Source organism: Perissodus microlepis, chromosome 7 (genome assembly GCF_051167445.1).
Source record: "Perissodus microlepis isolate ML-2025 ecotype Zambia chromosome 7, ASM5116744v1, whole genome shotgun sequence".
Lineage (NCBI taxonomy): Eukaryota > Metazoa > Chordata > Actinopteri > Cichliformes > Cichlidae > Perissodus > Perissodus microlepis.
This window is the reverse complement of record NC_140467.1, coordinates 24,011,493-24,030,277: the sequence shown is the minus strand read 5'-3', so window position 1 is coordinate 24,030,277 and position 18,785 is coordinate 24,011,493. Positions and strand designations below refer to the sequence as shown.

Sequence of the window (18,785 nt, the reverse complement as noted above, 5' to 3'; positions counted from 1 at the left end):
AGAAACCTAACAAATGGCAAATCACCACAGAATACATACTCGGAATGAACAAAAGCATAAGGAAACACAAAACACTGAGTCGGCAGGCTCAGGACCACGACATGAAGTGCTTTCAAATGTGAAGGTGATTTCTGTTGTCTTTGATCATTCATATAGTTGTTATCAGTGTTGGGTAAGTTACTTTAAATTAGTAACTTAGTTACATTACTAATTACTTCTATCAAAAGTAACTCAGTTACTTCAAGTTACTCATTACTTTCAAAGTAACTAGTTTCTAGGGAAAGTAACTTTGGTTTTACTCAGAATTCTCTTGTTAATGTGTTGCTTCCATAACTTTGCCAGTCTTCTAGCTTGCTTACTTGCCACAAGTGCACTGTGGCACCTACCAATAGAAAGGAAAAAAATAATGTGCATATTTCCACGAGAGAAATCCCACGCCTGGACCGTCGTTGACCACCGCCATGATTCTAGCCTACGTCACAGCGTCATGTGCGCTTTTTACATCCAACACAAAAACTGCAGCCGTGGTGCTTTCGATTGTAGTCAGAACTCGGAAATTCTGCCTTCCGAATAGGAAGATGTAGGTAACACCAGACTGCGGATGAGCTGCATACAGGGCTGGACTGGGACAAAAAATCGTCCCGGGCATTTTGACTAGAGACCGGCCGCCATTATAGGAAAAATCATAAAGCCTTTGAATGAAAACAAACGCTGTTGTGACAGTGATGTTCACTGTTTTGATGGTATATATGTATCAATCTATCAATCGTTTGTTGTAAGATTCAGATAATTATTTTTTAAAAGCGAGACATTTTAAATGAGAATAAGAAAGAAAAGTATTTCTTTGTGCCCCCCTCTCCCTGTTAATGCCCTACCTGGCCCCCTGGCAAAACTTTGCTAGACCCGCCCCTGCACAGTTACCAGCTGTCAGCTACATAAAAAAGGATCCTGGTGTTATTCGTCTCTCAGAAACAGTTCATAACTTCCCTTCAACTCATTCATGTCACCTAAAAGATAAACCTGTTTCCCCATCACCTGTTGAGCTCTGATGATTCAGTAAGGACATCTCCTGGTTTCATCTTCATGTTTCCCTCTCACCACATATACAAACCGACATCATGACCAGCAGCTTTTACAGCTGTGGCTCCAGCAAACCTCAGCTACTAGAAATTAATATTAAATAAATTCTAACAACAACTGATCAAGCTTAAACGTGCTGCTGTTGTTTAACGCGACATCCGCTGGTTTCTTCTTTCTGGCGCGAAGTGGGCGATAAATAAACAAGAGAGAAAAGCTGATCAGCTGATCATTGATCAGTTTCATGATTGAAGTAGAAATGGGAGAGGGAGGGTGAGAGAATGAAAGAAGAAGAAACAGCTGCAGCGTAAAGACAGAATAAATCCAGCTTTGTGTCTTTTTCATTGTAGCTGAAGTACAGGACAAACTGTGTTTCTTTTCACCTCAATACAAAACGCGTAATATTTTCTCTGAATACCAGACAATCCCCTTTCTCTCATCCACCTGCTGGCCTCCACCGCTTGCTAATGTTACTGAATCTGAGGAAGCTCCGCGATAGCCACCACATGAAGTAACGAATAACAAGCCTATCTAAATCCTAGTAACGATTAACGCGCTCCTGATTTTGGCATAATAACTAGTTACTGTGCTCGTTACCACAATAATAACATAGTTACTGTAACCCGTTACTTAATAACGCGTTAGTCCCAACACTGGTTGTTATGCAGATGATATTCAGTTGCACATGTCATTTTGTATATTTAAATTTACATGATCTGTCTTTTAGATCTGATTAACTTGATGGCAGCCAGTTATCACGCATTCAATATGCAAAAAACAAAAAGGGGTTTTTTGTGTGTGTACCTAATAATTTCCTCTGAATGGTGACTGAGAATCTTAGATCCATCACATCTCAGCCACCTGGAATTAGTGTTCCTTCTGATCAGATGTTCAGTTTTTATAAACATGTTGGTTGTTTTGTACCATCCAGTTTCTATCATCTGCTGAAGAGTGTCCATTTTACAGCTTTCACAGTTCAGTTGTTATAAATGACTATTCCTTTGCCCCACCAAATCCCTGGATCACCTAAAAATGACCCCACATGCCCCTGCAAGCCTTCTCACAAGGCTTCTTTACACTGGCCCTCTATAAATTTTAGGGATCAGTTTAAGATTTTGGTGATCACTTTTCTGTAAGCGGTCTATGGAGTTTTAATACTATTTTTCATTGAGTTTAAATAATTCGAGAACAGCTTCACAGCCTCTCTCAGAGGCCACTCTGTCCTTCAGCTGCTTTTGTATTCATTCTGTCATTCTGTAGTTGGGGCTGTTTGAAATACTGGCTGCTGGGGTGAAAAGCCTGTCAGACTGAAACATGGCAGAGTGTCAGAAGTGCTTGGGAGCTCAGAGGTTCTGAAGCAGCATGCAGTGTTTGCTGTCAGCAACGTCTCGATGAAACATGAATAAAGGCGCAGTGCTGTTGTTTCTATCAGCTCGGAGTCATTGCTGCTGTCCGTCATGGAAGTAATCACTCAGGAGGATTAATGTCTTTGTGACAAGGCATACCTTCTTCTCTTCCAAACACACAGGATCCTTTAAGTGCAGGAAAATGGCATTATCGAAACAATAGATGAAAACATCAAATGAGCAACAAAAAGTGTCAGTATGCAAACAAATTACCCCCCTAGTGTAGAGAAGGCTTGCTGTATTACTTCAACTTTGTTAGATAAAAAAAACTACAACATGATTTCTCCTAAAGTCTTTTAATGGCAGGAGCTCACACCTCACTTTACATATAAGTCACAAGTCCACTTGTTTCTGTTTTTTTTTTTGTTGTTTTTTTTTCCAAATGTATGGTTCATTACCAGAGTGCAAACTCAGAGTGTCACACTCAAGAGTGAGTCACCACATACAATAATACTGACATTAAGAGTGAAGCTGAGGGCTTGCACTTAAAACACAACAGTATATACTAATAAAACAGGAAATTCGAGAAAAAAAAACCCCACACCGTGTGTCTCTAATACAAGCCTGTCTTTAAATGAAGTTGTGACTTTCTGTACATGAGGTTCATACGGGGCTGGTTATTATTCGAGGACAGACACTAATCAAAAGATGCAATGCTAAAACTGAGCTCTGTGCTGATGAAACACATACAAAGAAAACAGTTTCATAAAAGTGAGTCTAACAGTAACATGATCTTTCCTAACACTAACACTGCACACAACTTTGTGCTGAGACTACACTTTTGATGAAGTTCAGGTGTGCACACAGGTGTACACACAAGTGTTCACACAGGTGTGCACACAGGTGCTCGCACACACACTATATTGGGCTGCTGTTGCCTCTAAAAATATCTTGTATTATTAGTACTCTGTGCTGTTCAGTAACATTGTCATTGTTATTTATGCTGGTCGTTGCCGTGGTTTCTCTGCTGTTTTTTTTTTCCTCAACAGGTGTTGAGAAAAAAAAAAGTTTCTCTGTGTTTTTCCTCTTCTCCTCTATTTTTCTCTCCCTGTCTTCCTCTTAACTTTCTCCCCCAACTTCACTTTCTTTCATTTTTTTCCTTTTCTGTTTCCTGGGTTGTAATAATCCAAAACAAAAACTCCTAATAAAGTTCTAATAAAATATGACCATCAAGTGGACCATTATAGTCAATGCCACTATGCTCCACTTGTGAAAGTAAATCTGTTTGGCGTTTTTTTGGCCTTCAGACAACAATTCTGATTGCTACACTGGTGGACAGGCCAGGGGGGGAAATGAAGTTCATAATTACATATGACAGCCTGCATTAATAGCACTCTAGCTATCTCTCTGGTGTGACCTCCCGCTTCTGTTAACCTCAAGGCAGCATGGAAACTGATCACTGCCTGAGAGTTACCATGATAGTAGTTATGACACTTCTCCCTCTTTCTCCTCTCTGTATAAAATCAGGTCTGTAAGATTTGTCAAATCACTGATTTACTTTCCGGTTCCAAAAGGCCAAAGTTCATCTTGGGGAGATGACATTTCTCCATCGCTTTGTTTGCTCTCATACCTAATGCAAATCAAAGGTCATAAAATCACACCAAACCAGAGAGGATCTTAATTTAGCTTTGCTTCCAACAAATGACACTAATACAGTTAGAAAGTAAGAAAAACTGCTGTCTAGTCTGTCCAGACTTTCTTTCTAACCTCAGGAATTTTTTCCATCAACCTAATTCAGTATGTTTTTTTGGTCTCAGGGATTTCTCTGGTTTTTGAATTTGATATTTTAATTTTGATATTATTCTAGTCATGTTAAACTTCAGGTCTGATTTTTTTTTTTTTAAATCCTGCTCATTTAATTATCATTGTAATTATTAGTTTTAGTTGAATTTTGATTGTGAATTGTGATTTTGAATTTAAGTTCCTGTTTGTTAATTTCTCCACTGGAAAAACTCTGTTCAAGTTTTACTTTGAAAGTGGAAAAGAAAAATAACCTTTTTGTCAAGAAATTTCACTGTAAGAGGCACAGTTGTAGCTGAACTTAACAGGACTAAAGCTGACATTCAGCATCATCCTTTGTTTTACAGCAGTACACTTTCTGTGCAGACTACCTGCCAGTGGGTCCTTCCTCTGATCTCTGCTGTTTCTCTCTGCAGTGAAACACTTGTATGATTTTTACTCCACTGTTTGGCCAAACGAATCGCTTTAAACTCGGCTGTAGCAGAAAAGCTCAGATTACAGGAAAATAATAACAGTTACAGGACATTGTTTTTTCCACTTGTATTGCTGTTTCCTTACCAGTGGGAGCTGACACACAATCTATTCATGGAGATGACAAAAGATAAACTGACACCCAGTGGATATGACCTTTTATTATCTATTGTCTTTTTTTCAATTTCCCTGCAAATTGAATTGTTTACCGTAAGAGGGAAGAAAGAAGAATAATGATGGGGGTGAAACTGATTTTGACGTGATAAAGCAGCTGTCTGCTGGCCCTCTGATGACAGTTAATGAGTCTATTATTGTGCACCAGGAAACAAATTCAGAATCCAGCAACGGGTGAGATGGAAGTCTCTAAAGCAGTTTGTTCTCAGACGGCAAACTAGCAAACTATCAAAGAAGTCAGAGGTTGTGTTTAACATGACGTAGAGCAACTTTTGGAGAGGAAGTATTAAAACAAATCTACAGATACACCAAACTGTTAACTATTTGTTTGTTTGTTTTTTACTTCTTTTTCCTGCCTCCTGTCTTTCTTTGTCTGTATCTTCCCCTTTCTTCAGTGTAATGTGTGCTTAGCATTACTGTGGAAATTTACAATTACTTTCATTGTGGGTATTTTGTATGTTTTTTTTATTTCCTGCATTTATGATTGCTTTCACTGCCCATATTAGTTTCACCAGTGTTCTATCACTCAATGACCTCTCTGTGTATTTATTGTGGCCTTTCCTGTAGATTGTATGTTTGATGTTTGATATTTGCCACTGTGGCATCAAATATCCATTATGCTAATCCATCCACACAAGCTAATAAAGATTTCTAGCAAAATGCATTCATAAACTGTACAGAACAATGCACAGACACAGAAATCTGCTTATGTGTTCAAGGTAACAGAAGGAATGTCTGTTATTATCTTTATTATTTCCAATTTTAATTAATGACACATTTAATTGATACCTTTGTTACATCTATTAGGTAGACCATGTAAGTATATTATTAAAGTGCAATGTTAAATATCAGGGAAAACTTTGATTTATAAATATGAAATGTAAAAAGATAAATTGAAATGCATAACTGAAATAATTACATAATTAAATTACAAAAAATATTACTACAATATTATTATATAATATTATTATTATATAATATTCAGCAATATATTATTATTAAATATTATTATTTGCGTTTTTTAAATATAGAAGCCCATGGATAGTGACATCATCTGCTGTAACAACAATCACAGAAAGCATGTTAGCATATGTTGCACACATGTGACATACAACCAGCCAGCTGCCGAGAAGCTACATGACCTGCGGGAACATGACAGAGTGTTGCATATGCAAAAAAGTGATGTACCACATAGCGTTGGCATCGTGAACATTGGTATTTCAGAAATAAACCTCTCGTTTTGATTGAGTGATGAGACTTTAACCACCCACCCTTCAAAAGAAGCTGCCATCATCAGTCACATTCAGTGTTGCTTCCAAATAGGATTTTTTTTTTAAGGTTTGTAATTGTATATTACCCTTTCTTAAATCCTGGAGTCCGACTCCTCTATTTTGCACAGGAACATACAGTTTAACTTTTTTAAAACTAATGTTTTCAGTTGAGCTCGTGTTTCTGCTGAAGACACTTTTATTTTGGAAATCAAAGCTTGTCAGTGTTTGTGCACACGGCAACAGATCCTATCTTGTCTAGCTGAGCCAAGGGGGTTTTGGCTTTTTTTTGTCACACTTACATGCTTACCGCTGAATCACTCGCTGATGTTCCTCCTCCAGACCCATTTATTCAAATCCAATTACACTCTCTGGAGCTTTTCGCTTTCTTAATTTTTGTTGTGTGTTTTTTTTCCTCAGCTGATGATTCCCTCTTTCATTCAGTTGCTGTGTTCATAATTCCCATGAATATACGCTCAACTTAATGGAGCATTGAAAATTAATTTGGGCTCCGAAGGTTCCTTAGTTAAGCTTTCAACACCGCAGGCACAACAGCGTGTCTGCTGCATAACAGGTTTGTTTCCAGGATCTAAACGAGCTTTATGAGCAGGCAGATAAAAGGAAGGAAACACAAAGTAAACAGAGAGCATAAGGAAATTAAACTTGATCTGCGGTTTGTCTTCATTAAAGTGTTTCACACTGTGATGATCAATGAAAAAGAGACAACCAAAACAACGTTCTACAACTGATCTTTTATATTGTGCTTTTTTACCTTGTGTTTTGATGTCATGTAAACTGGCAGACCGTTTTACAAAAAAGACTCTGCAGAATCATTGCAAACGTGCAGCTGCTCACTTGTCTCTGTTTGAGCTATGACTGATGAATTTCAATGAGCAGCTGCTGGACTTTATGATTTTCCTCTTTTTGCAGCAGCACTGATTATCTGAAACATCTGCATATGATGAAGAAACTCGGAAGCAGCTGCTGAATAAAAACAAAAAAGCAAGTTTCTGCTTCACGGAGAGCAGAGGGGATTTTATTGTTTTTCTGTCATACATCAGAGACTGAGGAGAACTTTAAATGTGCCAGTGTTATGTTGCATCTAGCTGCCTCAGAAGTGCATATTCTACCTGAAATAAAAACAGTAACATCTATGAAACATGACTAATTCCAGGTATCACCCACAGTGTGAAAGAAGTCTGGTATCAGATCAGAAATGTCAAAAATCACTTTCACAAAGAGCCAGAGTGGAATTGTCACATCAAGGACAGTTTCTTTTCGAGGCTTGTACTATGAATCAAGCTCAACATACCGAGGCCAGCTGGCTCAACTTGGGTTTCCTTTGTGCATTCACATTAAAGAGGTGGTGTTGTAGTATCTGACCAACCACAATTATTGATAAGTGTACTGGCAAGAAAGTGGCTGATTTTTCAACACAAAATAAAACTAGATGAAACGCACAATAACTGAAAACAACACAACAGTGTGTGAGAGAAGAAAAGCACTGTAGTATTAAATGTGTGTGCTTTAAGCACATGGATCAGTAAAACTGGAAATGAGATGCTATAGTAATACACATTAGCCTATTTTAAGTCATAAAGGAAAACTAGCAAAAATGCTGACTTCTGTGAGTTACTACTCACAGCTTTGTCATCCCAGCTGTCTTAGGGCGAGAGGCAGGGTACACCCTGGACAGGTCACCAGTCTGTCGCAGGGCAGTAGAACCATAAGACTGTTATAAATAAATAAAGTTGCATATAGAAATATATATTCAATACATCACACAGAATGGGAAATAGACTTTTGACTCTATTAAAAAAATGTAAACCTTCCAACTCTCACGGTTCTTCCAGGAATGGAGGCACAACTTTCTAGAGAACTGATCAGCTGATTTCTAATCTGGAACAAGTTTGCCGCAGGTTAAGGTTACCATGGCAATGGACCCCTGTAAAAAGAAATACTGAAAACTTAGAGATGGACCGATCCGATATTACGTATCGGTATCGGTCTGATACTGACCTAAATTACTGGATCGGATATCGGCGAGAAATAAAAAATGTAATCGAGCCATTAAATATCAAAAAAGCACCTCACAAAACTTGTGACACTGCGTAACTCTGCTCATAACCGTAGCACGTCGGAGCAGTATGCCTCACGTGATAGAGCGGCTTTCATCTGAGGAAGTTATCCCCGAGAGAAGTAAAGCAAGTGTGTAAGTTCATCTCTGAATGTTTGTAAAGCGTTCCCATGTTAAGCTTAACAACCGATATATGGAGCGACTGCCTCTCTCTCCCTCCCCCTCCTGCTGCTACTTCAATCGGGAAACTGATTAATGATCCGCTGATCGGCTTTTCTGTTGTGAGTCTGTCTCTTCTTTGTTTTTGGCCCATTTGCACCAGAAAGAGGAAACCAGCTGCTGAACAACAGCAGCACGTTTAAGCTTGATAAGCTGTTGTTAGAATTGATTTAATATTACTTTCCACACCAGGATCCTTTTCTACGTAGCTGATGGCTCGTAACTGTGCAGGGGCGGATCTAGCAAAGTTTAGCCAGGGGGGCCGATAGGGCATTAACAGGGAAAAGGTGGCACAAAGACATACTTTTCTTTCTTATTCTCATTTAAAATGTCTAGCTTTTAATAAATAATTATCTGAATCTTACACCCAAAGTTTTAATCTGATGTAAAATGTATAGAAGTCCATTACTCTACAGGGAGTGCAGAATTATTAGGCAAGTTGTATTTTTGAGGAATAATTTTATTATTGAACAACAACCATGTTCTCAATGAACCCAAAAAACTCATTAATATCAAAGCTGAATGTTTTTGGAAGTAGTTTTTAGTTTGTTTTTAGTTTTAGCTATTTTAGGGGGATATCTGTGTGTGCAGGTGACTATTACTGTGCATAATTATTAGGCAACTTAACAAAAAACAAATATATACCCATTTCAATTATTTATTTTTACCAGTGAAACCAATATAACATCTCCACATTCACAAATATACATTTCTGACATTCAAAAACAAAACAAAAACAAATCAGCGACCAATATAGCCACCTTTCTTTGCAAGGACACTCAAAAGCCTGCGATCCATGGATTCTGTCAGTGTTTTGATCTGTTCACCATCAACATTGCGTGCAGCAGCAACCACAGCCTCCCAGACACTGTTCAGAGAGGTGTACTGTTTTCCCTCCTTGTAAATCTCATATTTGATGATGGACCACAGGTTCTCAATGGGGTTCAGATCAGGTGAACAAGGTGGCCATGTCATTAGTTTTTCTTCTTTTATACCCCTTCTTGCCAGCCACGCTGTGGAGTACTTGGACGCGTGTGATGGAGCATTGTCCTGCATGAAAATCATGTTTTTCTTGAAGGATGCAGACTTCTTCCTGTACCACTGCTTGAAGAAGGTGTCTTCCAGAAACTGGCAGTAGGACTGGGAGTTGAGCTTGACTCCATCCTCAACCCGAAAAGGCCCCACAAGCTCATCTTTGATGATACCAGCCCAAACCAGTACTCCACCTCCATCTTGCTGGCGTCTGAGTCGGACTGGAGCTCTCTGCCCTTTACCAATCCAGCCACGGGCCCATCCATCTGGCCCATCAAGACTCACTCATTTCATCAGTCCATAAAACCTTAGAAAAATCAGTCTTGAGATATTTCTTGGCCCAGTCTTGACGTTTCAGCTTGTGTGTCTTGTTCAGTGGTGGTCGTCTTTCAGCCTTTCTTACCTTGGCCATGTCTCTGAGTATTGCACACCTTGTGCTTTTGGGCACTCCAGTGATGTTGCAGCTCTGAAATATGGCCAAACTGGTGGCAAGTGGCATCTTGGCAGCTGCACGCTTGACTTTTCTCAGTTCATGGGCAGTTATTTTGCGCCTTGGTTTTTCCACACACTTCTTGCGACCCTGTTGACTATTTTGAATGAAACGCTTGATTGTTCGATGATCACGCTTCAGAAGCTTTGCAATTTTGAGACTGCTGCATCCCTCTGCAAGATATCTCACTATTTTTGACTTTTCTGAGCCTGTCAAGTCCTTCTTTTGACCCATTTTGCCAAAGGAAAGGAAGTTGCCTAATAATTATGCACACCTGATATAGGGTGTTGATGTCATTAGACCACACCCCTTCTCATTACAGAGATGCACATCACCTAATATGCTTAATTGGTAGTAGGCTTTCGAGCCTATACAGCTTGGAGTAAGACAACATGCATGAAGAGGATGATGTGGACAAAATACTCATTTGCCTAATAATTCTGCACTCCCTGTATATAGTAACTGTTAAGTCTAATATACCCTAGTAAGCTATAGTACTTTTTCCTTTGGGAAAGTACCATCTGTAAATTCTGCAATTCTGTTGAAGAAAGATGTTGAATCTATTAAATTATTCTTGAAAAATAATTGATTTCTGCGCATTTTTTTTTCACCCTGCATCAAATTAAAGTTGATTACATCGATTAAGCATCATGAGGTGGAGGGTGGGTGGTGGCTTCCTATTTTTTACTTTTAGTGCAAAATCCTGAAAAGGACATTTTTCAAGCCTTTGCATTTTATTACATAAAATACAACCTAAAAACCTTGGTAAACTTTTCCCCTTCTCAAAAATAAAGTCTCTTTGCATTTCTTTCCCCTCTTCAAGTTTTTGTCTTTACTGGTGTGTGAATTCAAAACAAAACCCAAATCTCTTACAGTCACAGGCCTCTCGTTACACTCAATAAAACAGTGCTCAGTTTCCCACCTCTCTTGGGAAATTTGCCGTGTAACAGTCATCCCACAAACCGTAAGGTCTCCTCAGCACACACTCAGATGTACATTACAGTGTTAATTTCCTCAGTCACACCATAAAGACTGTGTGCTCAGCTATAACTGCTCAGCACACCAAACTGCACACAAATCATAACTGAGCTCTTCTTTATTAAGCTGGCTGTAACCTCTCAGTCTGTGTGCAAGAGAGCCTCAAGGTCCCAGCAGGCTACCGCATAACAAGAGAGAGGTGGGATTAGTGAATGTACAACACCTGTGCCGATCAGCCCTCCCTCAGACCGCTCCCTGAGCAAAAACCACAACCTGCCACTATAATTTTTTTTTTTTTTCCCCCTCTTTATTTATAAAGTTTTGCACATGTAATTTAACATATCAGGCCCAATACAGCAAGTACCAACCGATATAAAGACATATATCAAAACAAATTAGGCCATTAAAATTCGGATGATAACAATAAAACAGAAAAAAAGAAGAAAAAAAAAAGGAAGAAAAACAAAAAAACAACAACCCACGCACAGAAAACAACAAAAAACAAACAAACAAACAAAAAATAAATAAATAATTTAAAAAATCAACTCCCTCCCAAAACCATAACAAAAGGGAACCCTGTGGTACAAAAGTTTAGTCTATTGTAAGTGTTTTCCATGAGTTAAAGTAAATGATAAAAGGCTGCCACATCTGTGAGAACTTATTAACATTTCCTCTGAGTCTAAATTTTATTTTCTCCATTTTTAAAAAGAACATAACATCTTCCAGCCAACGTGATCGGGCTGGAGGGTGAGGAGCTTTCCAAGACAGCAAGATTCGACGCCGTGCCAGCAGTGATGTGAAAGCGATAATATCCAGTTGCTTACGACTAAGGTTCAGGGTGGCGTCCTCAGAAACACCAAAAATGGCAACTAGTGGACATGGTTTGAGAGTAACGCTCAAAACATGAGAGAGCACTTCAGAGTAAAAAGTCCAGTATAATTGAAGTGACGGGCAGGCAAAAAACATATGAGTTAAATCACAGGGGGAGGTGTTGCATCTGTTGCACAGGTCAGGAATGCCGGGGTATATTTTAGATAATCTAGATGTTGAGAAGTGTAATCTGTATACCGTCTTAAACTGAATAAGGGAGAGTCTTGCACATGAGGCTGAAGAATGAATTCTGTCAATTACTTTGTCCCAGTAACCTTCAACAAACTGAAGACCCAGTTCCTGTTCCCAACTCGAGGTAATTTTCTTGGTTGAGTAATTGCCCGATGCCATAATTAAAGTATAGATTTGTGATATTAGAGCCTTACTGTGAGGCTTCAACTGGAATAAGTCTTCCCACCAAGGCTTGAGAGGCTGACTTGGAAACTCTGGCAAGATAGAAGATGCACAGTGTCTTATTTGAAAGTAGCGGAACAAATGATACGAGGGCAAATCATACAAAGAACAAAGTTCACTAAAGCTGAGAAAAATGTTATCTTTGAAGAAGTCATAAAAACATTTGATACCTTTTCTTGCCCATATACTGAAAGAGGAGTCCACCAGGGATGGGGGGAAGAGGTGGTTGTTGCAGATTGGGGTCAGAGCAGAAGCAGAGACAGAATTGAAGTGACGCCGGAATTGATACCATATTTTTAGAGAGCCAATTAGAACAGGGTTGTCTGTGAATCGTAACAGGGAAACAGGAAGGGATGAAAATAATAGTGCTGGGAGTGAGGAAGAGAAACATGATTGAGCCTCAAGGCAACACCAAGAAGCCTGAGGATCAGTCAGCCAATAGGTATACTTCTGAATGTTGGCTGCCCAATAATAAAACATCAAGTTGGGCAAAGCAAGACCCCCACTGAGCTTACCCTGTTGTAGTGAGGTCATACTAATCCTGGGGGTCTTATTTGCCCATATAAATGATGAAATCATTCGATTCACAGATTTGAAAAAGGACTTAGGTAGAAACAATGGGATACACTGAACCTGCCACTATAATCTGCCTTTATGATTAATTTTGTTTTTTGTTTTGTTTTGTTTTTGCTGTTTTTTGTAGCTTAGAGTTGGAGGCGAGTCTGTTTTAATCTGGCATGTCCGTGGGGTGGGCATCATTTTGCAGACAACAGTTAGCAACAATAGTTATCTCAACACACTTTGTGGTAGAAAAACAATATTAAACAGAGACAAGACTAAATTAACAATCTCCTATGAAGGCACTTGGTGATGGTGGTAAGAAAGAACTGCCTTGTAAGAGGAAGAGGACACCAGAGGATTGCATAGAGTAAACACAATAACAAACAGGACATAACACAAATTACAAGCAAGAGTAGATCAAATTTAATGGTGTGCAATAGTAGCACAAAAGGGGGAAGTGGTCAAGCCCAGTGCATTATGGGAAATCACCCAGTCTCTTGAGCCTACAATAATAACAACTTAAGGTGTGAACCTAATCCCAGCACTATCACCGCCAGTGACAAAATATTCCAAAACAGTTCTCTGGAAGAGAAAGTCATAAAGGTAGAAAGAGTGTCTGCCTGGTTTCACAGGATAAGGGGCTTGAGCTCAAAGTGGGCATGAAATGCTTGTACTGTCCATAATTTAAAACATAAATGTATTACAGTTTTCACACTGTATGGTCTAAAAAGTGGGCTCAGTTTTGTTGTGTCCTGGCTATAGCAATTACAAAAACCAAGGAAAGACTGTTAGCTTTTACTCCATGCCTCAAAAGTGGCAAGTGGTTCTTCAACACTGGCTAGCTGGAAAAGTGACCTGATGGATGTTAAGACCTACAGTAGCTAAAGATGAGGCCCTGAGAAAAGTCATTAGACCTACCGAGACACTAACTAATGCTACCCTCACTGTACTTTTATTATTAGTTGGAATCTTTTTCAGTTCACTCCACAAGTAAACAAAAAATAAGTTCACTTCAATAACTGCAGATTTTATGTGCAGTATTAACCAAAGATGAGAGAACTGAATATGTTCTCACTGTATTCTTGGCTGACACAAATTGTTATAATATCAGTTCCAGTTTTTGATATTACAGCTGATGATGTCGTTGAGTGTTAATGCAGCTTAACAAAACACTGATTATAATACATCCAGATGTTTCTCTCTGTTTTTCTGCAGGTGAACATGATGCAGCATGACTGTTAGTATGTTAGAATATAAACTTTCTCCTGCAGATTTTCCTCTGCAGAAGCTGCTGATGAAGACTTTTGCAATCATATTTATGGAAAGCCTACAACAACATGGAGGCTGCACTAGGCTGTAGCAAAGACACTGTGCTGGCACAAACTGTATTAAAGATGCATTTTTTAGGCTACATCGACAAAATGTTTGCTCATCAGCTGACCTGTTCACTAGATCTGGCTCCTTGCAACTTTGTCCACTTTTCCAAAATTAAAATTGCTCAACTTACTGGACACGATCCAGCTTACACCATAGAGGCAAAAGACATTGTTTAATTTTTACTGGCCCTTTCTGATCACAACTTATTAACTCATTTTCACTTTTCATTGGAAACGTTTGAGCTTATTAATGTTACTGCTCTCTTGGTATCCCAAAGGAGGGGCACGTTCAACACTGCAGAACCCCCTGATGAGGTGCTTTTTGCAAACTAGTACTGACAACCACAGAAAAATCAGTGCTGCTAGAGATGGAAGCAGAACAGGTTGATTTTTTTTTTTTTTTTGTTCTCTTTAAAGTAAACGCTGTGGTGCTTTTCCACTTGGATCACTGAGCAATTTTATATCAGTGTTTTTAGTGAATGCAAAGTACGAGTGGGACTCCAACACTAAGCTGGAGTATTGTGTGTGTGGTGCTTCAGGGACAAGGCTTCGTAAAAATCCTCTGCACTTCCTTCTTTTCTTTACTATCCACCACAGAACAAACCTGAACACTGAAATTTTCACACTGTTGGCGACATTTCAGCCAGATGAGTCCGGAAGGAAGTTACAAAAAGAATTTCTCTACTACTGCAGTGCTGCTTGTTTTGGCAAGAATCACTCAGCTAAAGATGTAAATAATGCAATGTTTCAAGAAAATGATGACAATTATATTTATTATGTTTTACTGGTGACTGGAGTTTGTAAGCAGTACAATTTATTTGTTAGTGCAAACAAAATTAAGACCATTGTCCGTCCTTTCTCTCCCTCCCTATCTATCTATCTATCTATCTATCTATCTATCTATCTATCTATCTATCTATCATGATCATTATGTATGTTTGCATATATGTACACTATTTCTTCCTCAATGTGCAGGCCAATCTCCACAAAACTGTTCGTGAATATTGTCACACATACAGCAATTATTCAAATCTATAAAAAAAAATTTAAATAAAAGATTTATTATAATATTATATTTGTATAAATCATCCCCCTGCAAATGCAACATTTTATTCTCTGTTTGTATTTTTTTCCACAGGTCACGTTCAACAGACATCGCCTGCACTTAATGTCACGATCACCAACATCTGTATCCGTGACAGAATTTTGTTCTTGTCGCCACTACATATGGAATAAAGACAGAGCGCTGTAATTTCGAGTAATAATAACTAAAGTAACTTAACCTTTTAACTCTTCAGAACTCTTCAATGTCTGTTTTTACACGGGACATTGTATGTTGAGTTCGGCTTTTGAACCAGCTGCTTAAAGTCCTCCTTTACTACCATGTAACTGCATTACTAATTTCCATGCACTATTTTGTTCTTCCTGTCATATTGAGCCTAACGAGAGAGTTTGATGGAGTAATTTATATACTTTTAGGTCACATACCATCAGCTGCTTGTATCATCTCTTCACATGCCGTCATAGCCTGGTTGTAGTGTTTCCACCTTTGGCAGGAACAGTTTTCTTGCATATTTTACAAAGCTTTGTGCTTTGTTAGCAATTGCTGATGAAACTCCTGTTTTCCTGACTTTGTCTCCTGTCACGTGTATTATGCAAGTAAACACTTGGCATTGTTATAAAATTGTAATATGACACTTTTATATCACGTAAATACTTCATATTATCACAAATAATATCACGAATAATCTGATATGATATATGACATATACTGATATAAATAATAGTGACTGCTACTAAGAGATAGATTCTTCCGACTATCTAGACTACAATATCTGAAGATCTGTTTAAAGTGAAAGATCTCAGAGGATATAGGAGAATAGAAAAGGAACATTATCAAAGATGAAGAATTTCATAAGTAAAGAAAATAAGGGATCCACCAGCAATGACCCTGTTATAAGAAAGTTTCAGGGGTCTCAGAGGATGAGTAGCAGTATCTAAACCACTTCTTAGGTGGGGAAACAAGATCAAATGCTTAAAGTAAACTAAAAAAAAATAGATGATGGTAAATATGATGGTTAGAGGTTAAATGCAGTCACAGAGCAGATGAATCCAAGACGAAGTTAACAGGAGAAAGAATGACAGCACACAGTGAAACACGGTACGAGGTTACTGAGTCCTCCAGAGGAACAAATTAACTCTACCCTCATTGTGTGAGTACCACTCCCCTCAGAAAAGATCAATAACTTCATTCTTTTCATTGCAAATAATAAAAAGTATCAGAAAAACATTTGTTTTCCCGATTGTTGTCTTTTAGAGTTGCAAAGAGACTTTTCTAGCTCCTGCTTGAATCTAATCAGATTTTGGTCAAGTTTTAATTTCTAATCATAATTGTAATAAAAGTGTAATGCCCCTGCATTGAGAGAGTGGAGCTTTGCACAAGCCTAAACCCTGTGTACCGGCGGGGCCACATTATGTCATATATTTTCTTAACACAACAGAGATCAGCATACAAACATCAAAACTACTTTTTAACAAGGATTAAAAATAGTCCAGAACATTAGTAAAATAAACACTTTGTATTATTGTGTCTGTTACTGATAAAACCTGCACATCAGTCTAGAAATGAAACACTGCAATAGTAGAGCGGCCAGACCAACAAAATAAATGTCACAATTGCTAACAAGGAAGTTTAATAACTTGCCATGACATTCATTAGATTTCCTTGCACGGTCTGTGTACGGAACCGTACAGTCTCTGTGTGTGTGGCACGATGGATAGACAGGTAGAGTGTTTCATCTCTGAGACTGTTTCTGATTGCTTCGGTTTCCTACAGCGGAAAACATCGAAGCTCTGCTGGAGCTCAGACTGCTTCCTGAGCGCCTTATCCCGCCCGGACGTCCCGACCAGGGTCCGTGTTTCTACTGATGTTGATTCATTTGTTTTACATCTCTGGCCTTAATTTACCATATCATCATCATAGCGTAACCATATCACTGCTGCACAAGCGCTGCACAGACGACTAAAACCGACTGCATGCTCAAATGCACTTCCCTGTTAGTGTCTCCGGGTACTGAAACCACAGAGACAGAAACCTTTCAGTACATTTTTTCCATATTGTATCTGACCTGTTGAAGCACTCTGGCTCCTAAGTTTGACCACAAACGTACACAGGCACATATGTATGTAACTATGTAACCAGAAAACAGAAAAAGTACCTTCTCTCAGGATTTGGCTGTGGAGGAGCAATAGGAGCAGGAAGCAGACCGCGGCGGCAGTCAGAGCCCAGGCCGGCCGAAGGAACAGCATGAGGTGAAGAATGTGTGGGCAAAAAACTCCAAACTGTCCTCAGGCTAGTGCCTCCTCACGACGCCACATCCATCCACATTCGACCAAGAGGAGGACAGAGAGAGGAGACACCTCTCATCTTCGAGATATGTATTCACAAACGGGCCTGAAGTGACAGATCCTCAGTGGAGGAGATCTGGGACAGTAAAGATGATCTTCTTCTCCACTACACGAGAACTCACAGGGTCCTCACAGAGCTCCCCTGCGGGCAGCAGCAGCTTTTGATGTGGGGAGTCCTCCGCTGCAGAGTCACAATCCAATAAGCTTCAAACTAGAAGTTTTCCAGCTTTAACCTGCAACTTACGGCTCGGTGTCCTTTGGTTTACCAACCCGTCCACGTAAAATCCGCCAAAGATTAAACAACAGACACCGGGTCCAAACCGAAGCGCCTCGGGAGGCATACTTTACGCTTCTCCGCGGGGTTTGTGATCCTGGTCGGTGCCTCGGTGCTTGCCTGGCGATAAGTGATGAGCACGGAGAAGGATGAAGAGCAGGTAATGTGTGCAGGTCTGAGTACCCCCCCCCCCCAGCACCACCACACACACACTCTCTCTCTCTCTCTCTCTCTCTCTCTCTCTCTCAGTCACATACGAGCTGACGTCACACCAATTACAAAGACCAATATGTCGGAGAAAAAAAAAGCGTACACAGTATTTAAGACAACCAGACTGAGTGAGGCTACTTCATGATGGACAGGAACGGAATCAGAGCGTCCCTGACCTCCGGGGAGGACTCTGACGTTTGTGTGGGGTGGGATTAAATTGAATTTATCGGTCAATAAATTCAGATTCATGAATAAAAAGTCTCATCACTTGTAAAAGATTATTTTAAATTATTGCTATTATTCCATTATTGGTATTTGGTATCTCTTTTATTACCAAGATAAACCAGTTTCCACACAGCAAAATCTCCAGTGTTAAATTAACACTAGAGAGTGTCTATATGGGTCCACACCTCTGAGTGTTAAATACAACACTGTTGAGTGTTAAATTAACACTTTTGACAGTGTTATATGTTTAAAAGTAACCTAGTCAGTTTTAAAGATTAACAATGGCTAACACTGAGCAGTGCTGATTTTCTAACACTGGAATATTTCTAACATTTTGAGTTATTTTCCAGTGTTAGAAAATCAGCACTGCTCAGTGTTAGCCATTGTTAATCTTTAAAACTGACTAGGTTACTTTTAAACATATAACACTGTCAAAAGTGTTAATTTAACACTCAATGGTGTTGTATTTAACACTCAGAGGTGTGGACCCATATAGACACTCTCTAGTGTTAATT

At 39.1% G+C, this 18,785-nt stretch overlaps 1 protein-coding gene across 2 annotated transcripts in view; it reads right to left on the bottom strand.

Moving 5' to 3' along the window:
- LOC146383120 (chemokine-like protein TAFA-5) overlaps positions 1–18,150 on the bottom strand; it is a 48,404-nt gene extending 30,254 nt beyond the window's left edge. The window contains exon 1 of one of the 2 annotated variants that reach the window (XM_084934291.1): positions 17,372–18,150. In XM_084934291.1, coding sequence (XP_084790417.1) covers positions 17,372–17,462 — 91 coding nt within the window. In that variant the 5' untranslated portion in view covers positions 17,463–18,150. The remainder of the gene's footprint in view (positions 1–17,371) is intronic. The other variant, XM_084934292.1, reaches the window with a different exon arrangement.
- Between the last annotated feature and the right edge of the window lie 635 nt (positions 18,151–18,785).